This window comes from Atta cephalotes, assembly GCF_000143395.1.
Source record: "Atta cephalotes unplaced genomic scaffold scaffold00015, whole genome shotgun sequence".
NCBI classification, from domain to species: Eukaryota; Metazoa; Arthropoda; class Insecta; order Hymenoptera; family Formicidae; genus Atta; species Atta cephalotes.
Genome location: NW_012130079.1, coordinates 4640759 through 4664223, shown reverse-complemented (window position 1 = coordinate 4664223; position 23465 = coordinate 4640759). Strand labels below are relative to the sequence as shown.

Genomic DNA, 23465 nt, shown 5'->3' with positions numbered 1-23465 from the left:
TAAACGTAAAACGTAAAAACCGTAACGTTTACCGTTTACCCGTCCCCGTCCTTTCTTTCGTTTCGTTTCTTTCTTCTTCTTCTCCTCCCTACCTCCTCCTCCCTCCCTCCTCTCTCTCTCTCTCTCTCTCTCTCTCTCTCTCTGCTCGACAGTATTTTCGTAGCTGAAAATTCAGGTCAGCCGCCAGCAAACGCAGAGCATCTCCTATTCAGCGGTTGTGCACCTATTCAGACCGAGTGGAAGAAGGAAAGCCACCGCATTTCAACAGGCACCACCGTGGATCATCGCGGCTCGTTCCACAGGAAATGCAAACACGCTCAGGAGTTGGATGCTGTTTTCTCACGGGGTTACGCATGAAGGCACCGTTGATATCGTCCCATATTCTGCATAGATTAAGTGACGATGGGAAAATAAAAATGATGATGTGAACCCACAGTTAATATATAAATATTACACAAAATAATATGTAAAGCGATATCTCTTACCTTTATCTTATACCTTTTTGTAATAGTTTTAATAAAGCAAGTATATTAACATCAATGTTTTGAATCATATCTTTTGTATCCATGTTTTTACTTATTAATTCAAAATTACAATACTAATCAAGTTTTTCAGAAATTATAAAAATTGTTAAAAAACTAATATCATTTTTAAAACTTCATAATTTTATTGAGAGTTTAATGTTCAATATTTTATTCACAATTTTCTAATATACAAGTTACGAACATTTGTTTTATATACTAAATTTGCTAAATTTTCTTTCTTTTTTTTTTCTTGTATTACACAAATTTTGTATATAAATACAAAATTTTTTAAATAATCGATTAGTTTAATAAGCAGGAGTTGCATAATCAGTGCATTTTAATATTCAGATTTTTGAATATTTTTAAATATCATCGCTATTTGTTGCTTTAGGAAAATTCATTTTAGTATGAAAACAAATTGTTGGGAATACATTATATAACATGGAAACAACATTATTCTTCGTTTATGGAAAACCATTTCTCTTGGAGAAATAACAAAAACATCATATAATAACACGTAATATAATATAACGTCAATGTGTATAAAAATACATCGCGTAATGATTACTCAATTAAATACATATGGATACTTCAATATTTAAATATTACGAGATATTTGAATATTCAATAGATAATCTTTAAATATTTATACCGTATAGATAATAACTGATACTTTAATCATCGCGAGATATCAGAATGCAACATTTGAAGAAAATATTGTCGAACACACTCCAACATTATTTATACAGAATAACGCGAATTTTTCTGCTTTAATCACGGATCTATTTTTCTTTCATCATGTTTCACGCACATATTCACTTATTTTCAATAAAAATGTCAGTTCTACTGCGTTTTTATATCGAAGCCATTCGTCTCCTACATTTTTCCGGATTTATTATATGTATAGAGTATTCTCTATAACGCGGTTGTTTAGGAAATTAATGAACCGCCGAGTTTTTTGCAGGAGATATTATTTTCCGTTATAATGCTTCTCTGAAAATGTTTTCGTCATAACGAACTTTGGATAATAGCAAACCTCGGATAATTGGCTAATTAGTTTAACGAAAGAGTAAATAACGCCATGTTCAAACCATGCATGGCATATGACGATGCATTGTTTTTCGATGTAATTAGACTGCATTTTGTATTGTTTGAGAAAAATTTTCAGGCTAATCACAATTTCTTGCTGATAACATCGATGACGCTGACGTGTATCTTGAATTATGTGTTTAATCAAATAGATATAGGGATGGCTACGATCGATCACGTAATCATTGCAATATTGTGAGATAGACAAGATTGTCAATGAGACTGTTGAAATCTCATAATATCTGCTACAGCAACTTCAGTGTACGGCTAATAACTCTGGCCATCCAAGTGCATGCATTTATCAACGCCTGACACGCTCTTCCAACTATACAGGTTACTCCATAAGTCTACTAATTTTTTATGACACAAAAAACGAGAGGCCAAAGAAAAATAATTTAACAGTAATTTCTATTAAAAGAAGAAATTCTTTTACCGAGAAATTAATATACTGTCGGTAATTAAATGAATGACTTTAATGAAGCTTTCTAAATGCATATAAAAAATACAACAATAAAGTTTCATCTTCTAGTTATCTTTCAGCAAACTCTTTAATTTGCAACGAATACTTAACAAGAAACTCTTAATACATTTGTTTTCTTTGGAAAACATAATATTAGACTAATTTACTCATTGTTTCAAATCTCTAGAGATGCGTATATAACAGAAAAAGAGTTTCAATTAAAAAAAAAATAATCGAGGGGCTGAGCACGTAAGATTTGGGGCATCCTGTATAGCCGATTATCCTCATCGAAGCGCGAAGTAATTGTCCTATCGTTGTTCCGGAACCTGGTCTGCAGCAGCGCGGAAGAGGCTTTAAATCTTGCGGGATTACCATATTCCTCGATGCTGTACACGCGGCTGCACGATGTAATCATTAATTCGGCGCTACTGGACGCGCGTTTAACCCGCATCGCGGTACGAACTCATGCCGCGAATGCATAGATATCCACTTGCTCCTCCCCTCCTTTCCATTTTGATATCAGAGGCAAAGAGATTTTAGGATTTATAAAAGGAATTACAATATTTTTTCACCATTACTTTTGCCCTTTAAAAAGTGTACCTCTTTCGCAAAATTTTCATCTCAAATAAGTTGCAAAAGTAAACACGGTAACAGTAGATGAATGGGACGTTGGAAAATGAATGAGATTTTTAATTAAAAACTTGCTCGTTTGCTCAGACATTTAACTTAGCCTGTTGATTGTTCCGGTCACCAGAAAACGGTTGCTCTTCTTCGACTTTAAGTTCTTAATTTTAATTCAATTCATTTTCCGTTTCATTGACACTTCCAATCTTTAAAAGTTCTTAAAAACATTGCATATTTGTTGTCACATACAACAATAAATAATAATAATAGTTATCTTAAAATCTATTGCATCCAAAATTTATATATAAACATTCTAGAATATGTGTACTTTTAAGATTTTTAATTAAAATCTCATTCATTCGTTCTTTCTCAAAATTTAGTCTCTTAATTATTCAGCAAGTCGTCAGCAAGTGGTTACCTTGCTTTTAAAGTTTTCAGCTTTAATCTGCTTTACTCTCTGGCTTTATATATTGACTATATATCTCGAAGAGAGTGCACATCTCTGTGAATTCGACTGGGGATATACAGAAATGAAAAAATCCCTCTTAAAACTCGATATCGCAATAATTTGATATTCAATATTCGAGAGTATTTTAAAATTTTGTTCACCATTTTTATATAAATTTTTTTCCTGCACAGGATATAATAAATAAGAGTGATATTACAAAATATTTTGAAGCTTGGTTGTTACGTTATATTTCACTGTCCAAAGAATATGTTCGGTAATACGTTATATAAATTTCGCTAATGTATTAGTTATATCTATGACATTTGTACTGTAAATGGTTCGTAGCTGCAATATATTAAATAATATCTTAGATCTTCACATTCATGCGTGTGTTTAATATAATTAGATCTAGATAATATCTAGACCTAATAATACTAAACACACGCAGTAGTGAGTAACAAATGTCAAATATTCGGTCAAGGTGGTTCTTGAAATACAATCCTAAATAAAGCTAATATTACAAATTAAATTGACAAGCAATTTAATATTATTGCTGCAAATAAACATCTTAAAAAGCTATTAATAATTTAATGCTAATAAGCATCTTAAAAACATCTGTAAATAATTCATTGCGAAAAATATTATCTCAACCAGAATTCAAATCTGGACATATTATATCCTAAAATATATATTAGATAATCAAGTAATGAACTGATACTCTGGGCGGATGATCTCAAACTATTTCGGCGAGTTATGTAACGACGTACCGCCGATTTGAGATGTAGGACGCGGATGGCGGAAAAATGCGAACATCCTGCGGGATCTTGGTGGATTGAATTGTAAAAGCGACTGAAAATCAAACTCCGTAGATAAAGAGCTCTCGTCGTTGAGAGCTCGAAATCGGCGACGCGTTTTTCGCCACGTTGCGTGCTTATGCGTACACGTGCGCGGAATCACAAGACGGTGAGATGCAATCGCGTTCTCCATTCCGTGGAGAGACGATGCGGAGATCCGATGCGGATTTTCCGGAGAGAGGAGCGGCAATCGCCCGTGCGACTGGAACCAAGGAGAGAGCCTTCTCATTCTCGAGAGCGCGAAGAAGGCGCACTTCTCACGAAGACGGGTAATTGATCGGCAGATTCAATTTCGTGCGGATAATGAAATGCTGCCGAGAGGAAGGGTACACTGAGTGAACGATCGCTTTGATTCCTTTTAAACGTGGTTGCGATCGCACAAATCGTTAAAGCGCAAAGCGAAACGCGTCAAGCGCTCAGGACGAAAGTGCGAAAGACCTTTGCTACGAAAGCTTATTCAGCACAATAGAGAGATAAACTGTTGACTTATCGGTTTGTAATAGTCGAATTCAATTCATTGCATCTGACGATATACAATTGTATCCATCCTTTATTTACCTAAATGGAGTTTGAGATTGATTGATTCACGAGATGATAGAATTTGATTCAATTAAATTTTAAATATATATTTTATTTATAGAGAGTTTACCTTCTTAATAATAATTTTAAAATTAAATCTTTGAAAAAAATAATAAAAACTCATTTTATATTAAACATAAATGTAAATTTTGTTATATCGAAAAATTTAATTTAAAAATGTTAATAGATTAATATTGAATATAGCAAATTTTTTTCTAAAGAAAATCTCAAGTAAAATCCATTATTATTGGAATTAAACGTTGAGTAATATTTTGAACATCACATTTCTTCGATGACTTAAAAGTTGTTTTATTTTTGTGACTTAGTCATAATCTAGATTCTTCATTCATGTATAACAGTTTCTTGCAAATTGATAATCAATCATTCTCTTAGTCGCGATATTCACTTCCATTATCCACTTTCTTGCTAATCGCTCATTAGTCCCGTTATTGTCTTCGGGCGACGGCATTCGTCGGGTCCTTCTGATATCTGAGTGACTATAGTAATAGCCTGTGCACAAGAGGAAGACAGACAGTTCGGTATTCACGGGAATACGTCTGTAATAGGTATTGTCGAGTCCGTCTAGCGCTTAGCGAGTCGACAAATGACTTCTGTATTCTGTCAGCGAAATGAATAACGTCGCGTTCGGCGCGTTACCGGCATATAGAGCGCGCGAACATTTGCCAAGATCAGCCGAAAAAGATGGCCCGGGATGCTAACGCTCTCCGCGCTGCCCTCGGCATATTGAAAGGGATTGCGCTTTTATGTGAAAAGGAGATTTATTATCGGGGAAATCCGTGTTACCGAGCGTCGCGTATCGAGCGCGAAAGTTGCCATCGTCAAAGACCCTGTTTGCAAAGGAGTCAACGTCACGTATCCGGCCTCGAGAACGCTTTTTCCTCGATTCTCCTTAACCATTCCCGAGGAAAGTGTCGTTCGTGATACTCAACCATTTTGAGATATTGTTAGTGATGCATGAATCAATACGTATAAAAAATAACCGATATTTATATTTTTATCTTAAAAATATACTCTAATCGATCAAACGTTTTATACATAAATAAAAGGCAATGCAAAAATATCAAGAAAATATATAGTTAACTGCGTCATCCCTTATTGCATATTCCGTCTTAATTCAGCAAAATAATTTTTTATTAAAAATAAAAAGAAATTGTTAGACTTGGGTTATTTTTAATACTCGACTATTTTGAGGTATTGTTACAGTTATAGATGAATCAATATTTATAATAAATATCTAACATTTCGTCGGAAAAAATATACTCTAATCAATCAAACTTTCTATAAATAAAAAAAAAAGAGAAATTGAGATGTATGTAGACAACTATATCATTCTTTATAGACATTCAATCTTAAATTAAATCTTAAATCAATACTGAAACTCGTTTCTTTAAAAATATCTGTACCTGATAAATGAAAAAGAATACAAAATTTTATCAGAAATAAAAAGAAATACTTTTGTCTTTTCAGTTTCCAAGATCTCAATTTTGAATTCATTCCTTACTTTTTGTTCTAAAGCAAAGAATGTGTTTTTAAAAATATTTTTCGCTATAAAAGCCAGACTTTCTGTTAAATAAATCGTTAAACGAGAAAAGAGGAAATTCAAATCAGTTTGAGATCGCGGCAAACGTTTCGTGTTACCTCGTTCTCGAATCGTTCTCGAAGGCGGGCATCGCGTATAACAATAGCTGATAAAAATCGATTAAACTGAGAACGACGGCTTTGCCGATCCAATTCGCGTATGCTAATGGGATCTAATCTTCGTGTCTTTTTTGCCAATCGCCGAACCGATAATTCCGCGTTATCTCGAATAATTTGCTATTACGTATCATCGCATGTTTAACCGATTTTATTTCAAATGACTTTTACACCGTGCTTTCACCTACGATCTTTGTCAAAAGTAATCACTAAATCCAAAAAATATTATGACGGTTTCATTGTTTTATTGTGTAAAACAACATTTTTTTCATATATATTTATTTCTTTTGTTTAAACTCTCTTTCCTTCGCTTGCGCATTGAAAAAATATGGATAATCGATTTTTCTGTATTTCTTTATTTCATGGTAATTATTTTTCTGAATTTTATGCTGTGATATCAAGAAGTGCTGTGAATAAAAACTGTAATTATTTACGCAATTAATATTTATATCGCAATATTCTGAAAAGTACGTAAAAGTTTTATAATACCGACACTTTCATTTAAAACATCGTTACATTATCTTTAAAAATTGAAGGTACATGCAAAACATATTTAAACATACACATATCTTTTAAAAATACAGAGATTTTTAAATCTTATTATTTAAAATATACAACGCGTATATCTTTCTCTCCTGGAAGCTAGTAAAAAAATCAATTAACTAATAAAAATATCGTGTATGTGCATATTTAATTACGAACGAATGAGTAGCGCAAAAGTTTTCCTTTATTACATTCGGATTAGCCGGTTCGAATCGAAGCCAGAAATATTCCATTGTCCTCATTCCATTGCTTTTAAATCGAACTTTTTTCTGTATATTCTTTAATGAAGGTTCTGTTGGATTCTTCTAATATCTTATTTTATTTATAAGAAATTCACGAAGGCTTGGTGCGTCTGCTTTTTCGCCGACTTTACAATTGAAGTATATTTAATGTGAGCTTTATTTTTTCTCATAAATGATACATTTACGGCAGCAATATTTTTAATTGCTGCAGCCAGCATTTTTCCTTGAGAGAGAGTATTCTTTATCATATTTCTCTTATTATACACCGGTTAATTTAGCTTTGTGCGCTGTGCATGCATCAAGTTACATATCTAAATTATTACATAAAAAAACAATAATAAAATAATTATATTAAATTAAATAATTGTATAAAAACAGAGATAAAGTTTATTCGTGATAGTTATATTTCCAATATTACTGGATATAGAGGACCAATCAAATCGTAAATTAGTCGGTTTTAAAAACAATTTTAAAAATTCATAACTTTTTCAATAAAAATAGTATAACAATGATATTCAAAACAATCATGTATTTAAAGCGACGAAAGTACGTATGTAGAAACAATTACGAATATGCAATCATATAACGTTAATATTATTATTTAAATAACATTCTGTTTACTAGAAACATTTTATAGTCCAAAAATAGCGCAATATTTAACGTTATTCAAACAATTTCTCAGTTTCTCGTTGCATTATCAATTCGAATAAAATAAGTGTTTACAAAACGCGTCGCGTATTTTTAAGAATTTAAAAGTATTATTTCGTTGTACATTTTATCTTTCGTGTTCCGAAAACGACATCAATGTCTCTTGTCGGACCCATAAACGCGATCGAACGGAAGATTTCGCGATAATCTACTTTCTCCGCGGCGACGGGTTTCCAAAGGAGCCGAAGCGAAAGTAAAGCCGTACGTGACGTTCGCCTTTATCTCTGGACGTAAGAAAAAGAAAATAATGTAGTCGGAATTTGCGGGGGTCGGCGGTAGCGGTGGCGTGCTATCGGGAAAATTTTAAATCACGTCCGAGATAATCGAATTCCACCGCCGCGCTGGAAGACGCACCACGCTCATCCGGACGTTATTCACCCTTTAATGGTGAATTCGCACCCTCGTCCCCAACGTCCTCTCCTTCTTCTCTTTCTCTTTTTCCCATTGGCGCGCCATTTACGCATCGCTGCTACGGGCGTTCGGACCCGATCTCGTAAAGAATGCAAAGGCACCCCCCCCCCGGAGAACACCCCCAGAGTACGTTCTCCGGACCGTATCGCCCGTAAATTCTATCGTCCATCCTGATTCCGTGCTGTGGCGAAAATCGCGCGATCATCTCATCTCCATCACCGACGCGTCCTGGTCTCCACTACGTGCCGACGTTCCAGGTGTAGGAGTTACGGGGTCCGACGAGACGGTGCGATGGGATATCGATATTTATTGGCTTGCCATACGTGCCTTCGATAGATAACTGTCACATAAGATCTCGGAGACTATTAATTATTAATTAACGTACTGTATATATTTATTGTTTTTCGGCAATATTTGACAAAAATATATGTGAAGAAGGAGCGTACGTCACGAACCATGTATCAATTACGATCGTGTGTATAAACCTTCTTCCTTCAGCTTATAAACAGTAGAACCACATTGGTTATTCTACATCTATGTATTGGGATTGTCTTGTATTAGCGTGGATATTTGACATCGGTATGGATGTCAAACATCTATATCAATACACCGACGATATTGATCTAGATGTTTGACATAGCTCTATATATGCTTTAGATATCCATGTTGTAAACATTATTATGGCGAGTCTCGTGGTCCGAAAAAGCATTCGATATTTATTCTGCTATTTATTCTGCTGCGCTCTATTGACTTTTGTTCGCTAAGTATACAGAGCATCCCGAATTGATATGAACTCTCGTTCGCTTGGAATTAAATTCGGAATGATTTTACATGGAAGAAATAGGATAAAATTTAACGAAGCTTATTAATATCCACTTTATAATCAATGGTTATTCGATTTAAAATAATTATCCGTTTATCTGTAATTTATCGACCTTCGACGATTTGCGTCATGCGCGTAGAGGAATTAAATTGCGCAATCGCAAACAAAAAAGATTTCACTTTTAATACAAGATGCGCGATTATTGTTATATCCTTCCATCAAGTATAATCTTTTAAAGAACGGACAATTGAATAAGAGCGAAAGATCATTATTTTATGACTAAAGCTCGGATGGACTATATCCTCTCAATGTCGAACTCCGACCCAGCGACCGAATATCTCATCTCTATATCGATGAGAGTTCTCTCATTTCTCTCTCTTCCTTCCTTTCGGCAGCTCGTCATCGATTCGCAAACGGGTCTAGAAAAATGGCCATCGGGTTTTCTATTATCCCGATAAACATCTCACGATGGTTCCGGATTTGTCAATAGCGCGATGGTGTATAATACAGTTCGAAGCTTTCGACGAATCCTCTTTAGTAGTAAGTGAAAGCAAATGCAATATCGCACCGAGTGTCCGGGATTACGTGTCCTTCGAACACACGCTCAGTTTCTATCCTATTAAAGGATCGAGAGTTCATCTATCTAAGTTCGTGTATCTATGTCATTGTCGGCATAAGAAGATTAAATTCAATAGAAAGACATTTGGAAACTGTCAAATTCTCGCACGGAATCCGCGTTCACGTGGATGCGAATTCGTCGAATTTCTCATCTATATTTTAAAGCGTAGTTTTTTTGTCATAATCGTGCCTCGTAATGATACGTCATTATTATCGTTGTTCGCGGGTAATTGCGCGCTATAATTATCATATATCGCGTAAATTAAAAACGTCGATAAAACGTGCCCGGCGGCATGAATCTCGTGTATTCATTGATAGTTGGGTGAGCCAAGAGGGCGAATTTTTATTAGTATCATATAATGTATATAGAATACTTACAACGCATGTCCACGCGAACCGATGAAGACAGCGGAATCGACCTATTGTTGTTCGTAGCATTGCAGGTCAGCACCGAGTGAACGTCGTCCCGGCTCAAGTTCTGTACAATGATCTCGCTACGTGTCACATCGCTGTTTGGCATTGTGGTCCGATTTGTGACGAATCTGTCGTTGCGATACCAAGACACGATTGGGGCCGGTTTACCTACGGAAACAGGTCGATTTTGTTAATTAAAAAAATATTAAAATGATGTTGAAGCGATGGTCGAAATTTGAACGAATTTGATCTATATCAACAAAACGGATTCTTAATTCCAAATCAAACGTACATTAAGTAAAACGTTACGAACATTTCTTATTCTGATATATAGAATTATATTCTGTATATTGCATGAAAGTTAGATGATGTACATTCAGATCGTACTTTTCCATTTACTTCTCATGTAAGCTTCAAAATCATAATTTAAAGGTCTCATTACATATTCTTATAAATTATTCAAATAAATGTGGGGAACTACTTTTTGTTTGGATATATATTTGAAATCATTTATATGCGTGAAGAAATAATATACGTGAACAGGAAATTATAATTTACAATTTTTTCTTTGTTTTTCATGTAGGTTTGTATTTTTCCATAGTTATTTGCGTTTTTTCTTTTATTCTGGAAAAAGATTTTTTTTTATTTCATATAAAGAGGAAGAAAATGGAAGAAAATGGAAAAGTGCGCATGAGGTGCGTTTCATTGATTTTACAGACGATCCCCTTAACCCCGATATATCGGCGAAACGCGATGCTTCACGCTTCGCATGGCGAAAACCTTTGCGGAGCAAATTCGCGTAGAGATATCTACGGAGAGTCGATGATTTCGCTTGTTCGACAAAATCGTAACTACCGCGACGCATAAATTTAATGGTACAAGTATCGAGTACCACTCGACTTCATTCAAAAGCATGATAATAATGAAGGGTAATAATTACAGGCTATAATTAGCGAAGAGAGTTAACATCGCGCAAATGAAATCGGTCTTTCATTATGAACTAGCGCAATAGTGTCATTAAACAATCAATTCCAATATTACCGTCGCGACGATCGCAGGCATAAACACTCGAATTATTTATCGCAACTATACCGTATTATACACTGTATCTGTATAATTACTTAATGTAACATAATTTGTATAATGCGTAATCGATGAAAACTATATAACAAGTTAACAAAGATCAGTAATTAATATTATTGAAGATATTCTAATATTTAGATTAATTAATAGATTAGCCTTTTTGCAATTTAAACTATTCATTTTTTTATTATTTTTATTTTATGTATTTTATTTTTTTTTAGTTCCAAATTTCTTTTATTTTGTTGATCAATTATATATTGTTATCAATGCTGCGAGAGAATCTGATCTTAAAGCGCTTAACGCGTTTAGACTGTTTTGACTATAAAAAAAAATTATTATAAAATAATTTTTGATCTAATTATGATATATGTTGCAATATTGGTACATTAGATTTCTTTGTAATAAGAATTTTTGTAATTCTTTAAGTCATTATATCATATATAATCATATAAAATATATTATTTAACAAATATAATAAATTCAAATAAAAATATGGATCATTTACGATTCTTGTTTACATTTGGATGACCCATTACTCAATGTGATGGATGATGAGTAAGATACTTAAAATTGACTGACATGGAACACATTAATAAATAACGATATCTATTTATTTACCTAGCTTTTTTTATCTATCTAGCTTTGGTTTTAGAATAACAATGAAATATTTAGAAAGATTATTTATTTAATTTATAATAAATAATTTCGGAATTATTAAATATCTCACAAATTGATAGAAGTAAAGCCATTAATAGCAGCATGCATAAAAATTTTATAATAATGCTGCAAAATATCATTTTGGTAATATTAATCATTGATTATAAATATAAACATTATAGTTATGCGTTGTATAAATACTATTAATATATATATATATATATATATAAATATTATTTATCTACAAATATACACCAACGTTTTGTAGCATGAGAATATTTATTCACATAATATTATTATATCATAATTAATAGCTATCATTTATAAAATAAATAGATGGATGTTAATACATGTAATTAATATATATTATGTTTGTAATATATATTCCAAGAGGTCTTATGAGTTAATTAACAAGTAATACAACGGAATAATACAACGCCAGAATAATTAAGTCAAAAATGACAATAATAATTATTGCAATATTGTTTTAACACAAAAATCATAACCTTCATTTATATATATTCATTTACATGTAGGAATAAATTCGCACAGATTACTAAAAAAAAAGTCTCAACCGTATATAGTAGAATGTTCTTCCTTCTATATCTCTCTCTTTTGTTAATCCACTGCAGGACACAAAACCGCATTGCGGGGCAAAAAAATTCATACAGTTTTTTTCGAGGATTTCGTAAAAAGGATTTCGTCGTTACATACTTGTTTAAATTTATGAAACTCACCGCCATGGACATCGCAGAAGAGCCTTAGGTTAGTGCCTTCCATATACGGTCCGACCATCGTGTCCCGTCTGTTCTCATTCTCGTCGACAATCGTGATCTTCCGCGGTGGTACTGGAAAATGAATAGAAATGTCAATGTAGTTAACGCTGAGGAATATTCATGATACGCGTGAGGGGAAGCTATCCTGGTCGCGAGTCGCCACGTACAACGGGGATTGTCCCAGGCGGCGCGCGACTCGGCAGCACGTCACGAAAAGTCCGATAACACGAAATTGGTATTGGAAGATCGTGCCTGAGATATCGCGACGGCATTAAATTGAAATCTGAAATCGATATCGGGGCGTCGCGAGAGTTCGCGATGTATATTTCTGACGGACGTACATACATACCGGATGATGCGTTCGCGCGCACGGCGAACTTCTGTTCTTTACTAGTTCAGAAGCTGGGAATTGTCGTAATATCAGATATCGGACAAACGTGAAGTTTGCCGGCGGGCGGAACTTAAAATAATAAGAACGAGGTCATGGGGAAACCAGCGTTTTTATCGTTTCCCTTCGAGCGCGTGCGACATTTTTTAATTCTCTTACGTAAATTAGCTTATTCGGAGAAACTCCTTTCGACCTTTCCGTGGAGTTCGCGGAAAAATCAGATTGCAATGCTCGGGACATTTGTAAAAGGAGAGCCACTCCGGCAGACGGAATTCCCGGGCGATGTAATTGGAAAATTACAATCGCAAAAATCACGACGGAAGGCCGCATTCAAGAACGCCACCTCGTTCTAGCTTATTTTTCTTCCTGGCGGCCTTCTTTCGCCGCATAAAGAATTATTTTGGTGCTGCACTTGGAGTGGAATGGCGTTTTATTCTTATTGCAATCTTCTTTCATAGTGCATCAAGCGCGACAGTCGGGAGCTTTTGAAATCAAAAGCAACTTGGTATACAGACGTCTTCCTTTAGCTTACATCAAATATATTATTACTACGATCAAGAGAAGGAATGATCAGTAAATATCAGATTTTTCTCTTAATATTATCTTCTATAATTCTAATTTCAAATTTTTGTATATGTGTTGATCTCGCTATCGAACCTTTTTGATTGGAATATTCAATTGTGAAACTAGAGACTTTTAAATAAGAATCTAGAAGTATGAAACAAATATGGTAATATTTGATTCTGTATTGCAAATTCGTACGCGAAAAAAAAACGGGTATGCAGAAATATTAAAAAATTTAACTAATCATAAATATATAGTCTGGAAATAATTTTCAGATCATCCAAATAATTTCATAAGAATTTCAACCATAACGAGCAATATTGTAAAAAGTTTTGACATTCTGACAACCAGTTTGACTGTCCAACAAATTTATTTTCAAATCTGTATCTAGCTAAATTTTTAGATGTATTGTTAGAAATATAATCACGAGCTTTCTTTACATGTATATGAAGGTCGTCATATTATGAACGAAATTTAAAGTAATGAATGATTGAACTGAAAATTAAGTTACAATAGTTACTTAAATGTAATGAACGTGAACAATAAATTTTCAAAAAATATATTAAATTTCATGTTCACGTACACAAATACGCTTTTCAGTTATATAATAAATACATTAAATTTAATGTAATGTCATGAAATTAACTTCAATTTGTGTAACTTAATAGTATATTAAATTTCATGAAATTTTTAACAATGTATTTCAATAAAATTTCTTCTTTCCGTAACTTACCTAAGTTTTACATGATATACTCTGTATATTCTATAATAGATATAACATTTCCGTCATATTTGTCTTGTGAATAGACAATGTGTGACCTTCTTTTGAAGGTCTCAAAATAAAATAAATATATTTGACTTCACGAACGTGAAAAGTGTTTTAAAAATATTTTTAGTTAAAATATTATTGCAAAGATACCTTTCCTTTCTTCCTTCTCACTCCCTCCTTTTCTCGAGGACATTTCCTTTCTTCTCGGTCTCTCTGTAATCCTGACAAATGATATGCGGGGAAGCATCATTTATCGGTATTAACCTTTGTAGTATTTGCAGTATCATAGTCCGTATAATATGTTAGGTATTTCGATTGCCTCTCTACCGTCATAAGGAGGAGGTACACGATGTACTCGCGTCCTCGCTCATGTCGATGCCGGGTCCCGGTATTCGCGATACCTCTTTTTAAAGGCGCGGTCCCTTCGTAAGGACGCAGTAGTCTAGCGGCGCAATAGCGCGGCACGCCATTAATCCGCGACAGGTCTGACAGTGGCGCACCTGCACTACCGCCGTTATTTATTTCCGCGGAAACTGCCGCGGCTGCTCTATACTGACGAGAATTATCGTGCTTTAATGAAACCGATCCCTCCGGTAAAACTCAATTTATTATCCGACTCCGGGCGCGCGCTTTCACGTCCGACTTCGCGTCGGCCACTTTCTTTCCTCTAATTATCCACCGCGTTTAGTTAAAAGCTAAAGTTCGTGCGCACGCGGTTTCAGCCCCCTCATCACCACCGCGTGAGATCATTCTGCTGCACAATCATTTTTCATACATCCCATTTTACCCGGGAATACGTCTCTTCGTAAGTAAAGCGAATCCCGTTTTGGTCCGACGGGAACTGACGATGATTAAATTTGTTCCTCTCGTTAGCGACCGTGATTAACGTAAAAATAGATCTCGCATTCGTAGCTCGACGGCCCGGAACGATTAACGTGCGCAATGTTGCGCCATTAATATTCCCCTCTCTCCCTTTTTCAATTACTAAGGCGCGACATAACTTTCTTAGAATTATGAACGCCAGCAGATATTTACGGTTATGACGATACAGCGTAGTCTCCAGGAAATATCTATATAATTCTGGGAAAATGCCACGCAAAAAGAAATTGATTTCGCATTACGCTTTATCATTTTCGTAATAAAATACGATATTCTTATGACATTCTAAATAACGAACTTATCTGTGTCTCACAAAATACATGTTGCATTATATGCCTTAAGTCGATCGATTTATTTGGGATTGAAACGTGCTTCGTGCACTTTGTGGTCGACTATGTTGCATATAGTTAATGCAAAGCTCAGAGCCGATTATATGAGAAATTTTCCATAAAGTATCAATATGTGCTGCAGTTGTTATAACAAAGTGTTATATGAACCAAGTAGGATTTTGGATTTGAGTTTTGAACACAAACTCTGGTTCTTTGATGTTCTGATGCATGATAAAGGTCTTTTATATGATATTAAGATATGACTTTCATAAGCGTCATTCTCTGATATTTTCAACATATAATTTTCAACATATATAAATTTTTGTAGAAAGTTCTATCTTACAAATAACTATTAATTAAAACATATGATTGAACGAGACTAATTAAATACATTTTGTGTAAATTTTCTTTTTTTTTCAAATTTCAAAATACATTATCCGTTTTTAATTTATTTATAATTTTATTATTATTCTTTATTATCAGGATTTTTTTCAGTATGTTTTTTTCAAAATCATCCTTTTGCAATTTACAATTCAGTTTCCATTCAACAATTTCTCTTGCTCATACATAGCGGTTGATTAGCACGTGCATTTCGTGAGATCACGCATATTTGACCACCAATGCGGACTGGTCAGATTTATTGTTTATAAAGGCTCTTGATTTCGGGAACATCATCAGCATCGAGAGCGCGGCATCGGCGCGGCCAGGCACGGAAGTCCGAAACTGTTTTTCGTGATTAATGCTACTGAGGGTGGGCGGCGTGGGGAAAAAGGGGTATTAACGAACGGCCGAGCCATCGGGTGGTAATTGTCGTGCTCGCAGTTACGCTGGTTAATTTGAGCCGCCAAAAAGTTACTTCCGCCTTTTGCTCCCGCCGTGACCATAAAAAAAAATTTTACTGCGGTTCGCGTGTTGCTACTGTGCAAATGAAGCCGTATCGGTGTGCTAACGGCAACCGAGCGCGCCATAACAGCGTGCAGGATTTGATTTCGGACTCGAACTTTACGTTACCGTCGTACACGAAGTTTCGCTCTGATAAACCAATGTTTCGGTGAAATAAAACACCGCGACCGCGCTACAAAGAGCTTAAATCGAAATCGCATGCCGCAAACGGACATTCGTCGAAACTGCGGCATAATAGTTTATTTTTTTGCCAATTCCGCAAGAAGAGAATATCAGAAAATAATAGTGTTACGATCTTATTAATAATTGTTCGATTATCGCGAGCGAAAAAACGTAATTCTCTGATTGTAATTAAGTGGACGTAAAAGAAAATATGATACGATCGAAAATGATAACATAATACCTCGATCCTTATGAATAATCTACATAACTATGAATATATTTTTGGCTTCATCGCACAAGCTTTGATTACATATTTCTATCGAAATCAACTTAACGAACCGTTTTTATTCTCAAATTACGATCGCAATTTCGCTTTTGTCATCGCATTTACTTTGACCGCCAGGCCATCGGTATGCATAGTATGCAACACGGCGCGATGAAGTGCAGTCACAACGATTTTTTAATTTTCGATGCGTGACAACAGACCGATTAGACTGCTATTTATATAAACTGCGTCACGGAGAACGCGTAAAATTGCACTCGTGATTGAAAAATATTTTAGCAGGAAATACACAGAGGTATTCATGGACAAAAGTACGCTTTTTATTCATAAAGCGGCGGTGGCTGCGAAAAAATAAAGCGTCTGCCGACGTCGCGTAAAAAAAAAAAAAAATGGGTCGGTATACGCGCGCTCACGCACGCTGGCGGCACAGAGGGTAGGATATATAAATTCTAAAAGGGGCGGCCGTTTCGATTTTCGTCAATGCTGAGCCGATGAATAGGGTGATCCGATTCGTTTCGCGAGCGTGTTCCGCTTTGGCGAACGCTTCACTTTTGTCGCTTGCGCACCGTCTATATTCTATACGCGCCCATCACTCGCTCTTTTTCCACACGTGTCGAATCAAAACACGTTCGTTAATTCTGAAATGGAGAGCGAGAACATCACGGAGATCCGTCATTTAGCACGACGCACTTGCGGCTGTTGGCAAGAGCGTCGCGAATAATGTATTGGTTGTCACTTGAAAAGTAATGTCGCGATCACTGTATGAACTCGGGAATATAGCTGATAATAAACGCGGCAGAACTCTTTATCGATTTATATATATGAAAAAGATATTATATCTAATTATATTTTTTAGAAAATGGTGAAAGCATCTTGTATTATCAATATATAAAAAAATATATTATAATTAAACAAAATATAAGACTTGTAATTTGCAGAGCAAAATACATATAAGAAGGAATAATAAAAACGAATAATAATTATGTTACAAAATAAAATAATTTGTTCTCTAAGAAAATGGAAAAATAACAAAAATGTTCCAACTCGACTTAGTTTGATATTTATCAAAGTATGAGAATATAAAATAGTAGAGCATAGGAGGACTTGAAAGGAGACTTGAAAAGGTTTTAAGCTATAACTGTAAATGTTCAAATAGCGTTAAATGAAAATTAAATTATAATATTAATATGAAGAACATAAGATTTATATAAAAAATAATGTAGATTAATAAATATTTATATTATATTTATTAACCTAAAAATTATAGACACATTTTCAAAAAATTCTTTGTCATACGTATAAATTTATTATTATTAAAATAATGATATAAGATAAAATTTAATGGTAATGAATTACGGAATATATTAAATGTTTTTATCACACAAGGTCTAGAACAGTGCTAGAATAGTGCTACTGCTAGGATAGAGAATGAGCTCATTTGCAATATAAGAATATACTACGATGAATATACCACGAATGAAATCTTATAGCCGCCAACCGTAAAGCACTAGAAGTGTGACAATTAAAAGAAAAGAACGAGTTTATTCACGTTATATCGGATTAGTTTTTGTAGCGGAATAGTAATTTAGATATACATGCGCTAAGGCTCTGCTTGCTAATGCAAAACAATTTAACTGCAAAACAAACTTAACTTACTCGTTAATACTATAGGCAAGGAGCGAAAGGGTTTACTTTTCCACTTACAGCGACGCAATTTCCTGTGACCGTTTGAAGGAAACGGAATGACGCAAATACAGTGAAAAGAATAAATATATCTCGCGAAAATTACTGCGAGTAAGCAATCACTAACCGTACAATTTTTTATATTGTCTGATAATAAAGAACTTAAGAGATGAAAAATAATTACGTTTTTTTCTCTTATGTAATATTTCTTATTTACTGCAATTAATTTTAAAATAATTTTTGATAGCAAATTTCTTTTAGGTCCAACCAATTAATGATTTAAAATATTTACATATTTACATCAATTTACATACGTTTACATGAATTGTTTTCTAATTCAGAATATTTCATCACAGATTTTCCTAGATCCGCAAATTTGAATTAAGAGATCTTTTATGTATTATTGAAAATTTCTCCTTTATATTTTTACAATAAAATTTGTTTCATTATTTTTCACGAAATTGTGATTAATATTAAAAAATAAAATTTTAACCTTCCATCTGCAATCTGAATCCTTTATGTGTGGCACAAAGCTTTAGACTCAAATTTCTTCAAAGGAGGATGGAGTCCGGTTTCTCCTCCTAAAATATCTTGTTAATAATGGGATATCATGTGACAGAGATATTGAAAAGTAATCCTAAATATATTTCCACATTATTTGAAAATTTTGGAAAACAAACTTGAGCTGAATAAAAAAAAATCTATATTGCAGACAGAGAATTAAGAGTAAGTTAATTTTTTGTAAGTATTTACTTTCGAATTTTCAAGTAATTTATTTATTTTGCAGTTTCTATCGCTTCTTATTTGCCGATGTGCATGTAGCCTAAACTACTATTTAACTACTATTGATTGCAATGTGTATTCTCGATAACGAAGGAGAGACGAAAACGGGATGCTTTTTCTTGTTTGATTTTGCACATCGATCTCAGCCGAGAGCAAGAGAGAACGAGAGATATGCTAACGAGGAGCTGACTCAGGGGAATAGCCACGACGCAACATGATGCCCGAAAGTGCCCATCACTATAGTTCGCTACGTGTGGCAACGGATTTGAAGACCCTATTATAATAATTGCTTCGAAAACTGCTGCCGTTGCCGATGAGGTCCGTCGCGCTGCGGCCGTACCTCTTTTTTGGTGTTGCAGCCATTTTCGCATGTTGCAGTATATCATCACCACGAGAGCCACCTTCATATTTATGTTTATAGAAGATAATGTTATTTACACGACGAGTTGCAACGGAAACTGAATTTGTTGCGTTCAACTTGAATTAGAAATAAAACTAACTTGTTGAATGCCGAGAATTTTGTTCGAAAAGTTTGGTTAAAAGCTGTTCAATATCAAGATAAATACAGTTTTTAAAAATATACTCTTTACTTCGTTTGATTAACTAACCTATTTATTACTCCTATTCGCAGATCCGTAATTCAAAATGAGAGAAGTATTTTGTACGATATGTGACTTACAAAAACTTTTTAATTAAAAAATTTTATTCTAATCAAAACATGAATACAATAACTTTTTTAATTAAAAACTATAAGTCATACAAAACGTTTCTTTCAGTGAGAATTATAAATGTTAATCGGTTGATATTTTATATAAATATCATCAACGACTTCTACTTGATAAAATGATTCCATTTATAAAAGAAAAAATAATTCTAAAAAAAAAATTTATTTTTGTAATTTTTAAAAAACAAATTAAATTAAACACCTCCTTCCGAAAATATTTCGAATAATGAACGTTATTATTATATCACACGTTCTCAATTTCGAACAAACTTTCGTATATTCGTGTGAAACCTCAGGATCGGCATCGAACGTTCAGCATACCGCGGTAATATACGAAAAATCGCTCGTGAATGCGACCCGGTACGAGGAGACAGAAACAAGACTCAGTCGAGACAGACGGGGATGAAAGTGGGTGTAATATCCGCTCTCGTGTATCTCTTCCTCGCACACGTATATACGCGTCGAGCTTTGTGGTCCCGTACGTGCTCGGGTCAGGGACCATGTACACACCGTAGATACACATCCGGTATAATCCGACGCTGGGGGTTGAACGAAACAACGGACTTGTCGAAGCGCGTTCTCCGACTCTACCAGTGGACGTTCTCCGTCTTCTCCGTTTCTTTCTATTCCTTGGTTCCGGTCTTTTTGCGCTGCTCTCATCGCTAATACGCTTGTATTTTTATCCGAATCCTCTCTCTCAGCGCGGTCTTTTCGTAATCTTTCACGTCTCGCTGTTCTTGAGAGAAGGACAGATACAGAGAAAGAAAGAGAGAAAGGAGAAAGATTCAGGGTTGGTTTCGAGTTGACTAAGACAAGATGAGGTACAACCGGTCCTCATTCTTTTACTCCTTTATCCTGCGCGAGTATAAGATTGTTCTGTCATGTCGAAAGGATCGCTTTTTCGTCCAACTGAAATATATAATCTTGTGCAAATTAATGTGAACAAAAGATAGTTTTTACATTTATACACATATACATATTTAAAAAAGTTATGTAAAAAATTTACAGTATCTATTACATTATTTTTTAGTATTAATGTTATAATAAATATTATAAATCTGTTTTATGTACTAAATATAAATTTAAAATTATACTTCTTATTCACATTAATTTGCACAAGACTGTACTTGCGGAAAAATAAGGTGTGAAATGAATTTTCAATCGAATCAGATGCATCACGTGGGAAGTCATTATTTTTGATATATCGAATTTCTATATCGGACTTTGCAATCTATTTAGGACATATCGAATTTCTAGATTAAAGGTCATTGACATGTTAACATTAATGTTAAATAACAGAGTTATTTTAAAATATACAATTTAAATTTTTAATAATAATAATAATAATAATAAATATATAGTAATAAATATATAGTAATTAAGATATAATAAAGAAATATACTTATATTACGTTATTGTTAAGTTGCCTGTTGAAATTAAATAAATGGCGATAAAACTCATGCATAAATATATAATATATTACTTTTTTAAAAAACTTTATTTCTCTCTCATATATACATTTCATTATTTACATTAATAAAAGGTGTATCGCCAACAAAAATAGCTTTTTGTACAAAGAGAAATTATGGTCTAAAATGATGCTGCGCATAATACTATATGGATTCATGTATAGAAAGTTAAAAAAAAATGATGATATTGCAACGTTATAACTCAAAGAGATGAGGAAGCAAAAACTTCAGCAGTTCAAATTGAATATATTACTTTCCATTTTTACAATTATTTTGTTTTTTGTCTTATTACTGTGATGTTAATTAATTACTTAATTAATTAATTATCGATGGGCGTATTCTTCGTAAGCCTTTGACAAAACATATGCATAAATCTTACCGCGATGATAGTATAATTATCTTGGCAAGCTCATCGCGCGCGCCGAAATTGAAAAGAAAAAAGCACGACGCGCGAGAAACGGAGTTCCGTGCTCGCTATCGGGCACGCGTGTAGGCGAAGCACGTGCACGTTATCTTGCACACGCACGTATGAATATTCAAATCGGCGCGGGTGTTATATAATTCAACGCCAATTCGAGATAAGTCTCATAACCAATCGACCGTACCCGATTAATGCGCTCGCCCAGTATCATTTAATTAAATACACGTGATGACAGGCGTAGCAATTTTCACGGCTGTTTCTCTCGGCGTGCTGCTGCGAGAAAAACCTCTGAAAAACAAAACGAGAACGCAACAAAATTTTCCGACTCTTTTTTTTTTTACTCTATTATTATTGCGATTTACCTCCCGACATGATTTCAAAAAAGCAAGAATTTTTTGCCAAATCCACGTTGAATATTCGAGATCGACGAGAACTATTATAGCTTCTTTTTTTTTTTTATAGAAAATGATATATCTCGCAAATATCGCGCAACGTTATTTGTGAATATTTTACTCTCGTATATTTCATGCTTGACGGAAATATCTAACGTATCTAAAGAAAAGACCGAAACGGCGAAACGTACGGCAAACATTTCTCGTCGAGTTGCAGGAAGATATGCGCATGGATTTTGCAGACCACGTCCATCACGGAATACTAAATACTAAAGCCATGCGAATAATGCAAAAAAAAATGTATCAAAATACATGAGGGATATATATTGTTTAATTACTGTTATCATCGTTGAAAAGACACCTCTGTAAATCGTTTAAAGAGATTCAATAAATTATGCATGCAGCTGATTGCTACTTTAAATTATAAAAGACCTTTGATATAAAGAGAATTTCTGTAGACCATTTCAGATCGTGTCAGAGAGAATTACATATTTCGAGAAAATTTACATTAATAATTATTGAATGTCCCCGCAAATGATATTTTGCTAATTAGATTTGTTATAAATAATAATAAACTATTTTAACTCAATGTATTCGGTTTTCATAACATATATTAACTTTTTAAACTTTCTTTAGTTCTTATTATTAATGGAATATTTTAATAAAAATATGAACTAACAGTCTTTTCTGGATTTTACCAGATATTTCAAACTTTAGAAAAGTTAAATTTTTATTCACCTTAATGTGTTTAATATTCGACCGTATACAGTAAAAGAATTATTCGCGTTTATACATTAATTATTAGAAAAATCTTTTTGTTATTATGACTATAATTACATGTAAAATCATATAAAAATATTGGCCCAAAAAATGACAAAAAATATAAATTATAATTAATACAATAAATACAATAAATACAATAAGTTATAATTAAATTATAGCAAAACAATTTTTATGATAATAATAGTCATTTTATATATTTATAGTCATTTTTCATTTAGTTGTTAACTATATATGTATATATATATATATATATATATATATATATATATATATATTATATAATAACGTATACTATATATTATTAATATACTACACGAGTAATAATTAATTAATATTACGTAACGTTTAACTTAATATACTACAC

The 23465-nt window shown here is 33.7% G+C and overlaps 1 protein-coding gene across 1 annotated transcript in view; it reads right to left on the bottom strand.

Annotated features, from left to right (window-relative positions):
- The window catches only part of LOC105618097 (neural cell adhesion molecule 2), a 79741-nt gene that overhangs the window by 33343 nt on the left and 22933 nt on the right, over nt 1-23465 (bottom strand). The window contains exons 3-4 of the mRNA XM_012199637.1: nt 12531-12641; nt 10018-10221 (exon numbers count right to left, since the gene is read on the bottom strand). Coding sequence (XP_012055027.1) covers nt 10018-10221; nt 12531-12641 — 315 coding nt within the window. The remainder of the gene's footprint in view (nt 1-10017; nt 10222-12530; nt 12642-23465) is intronic.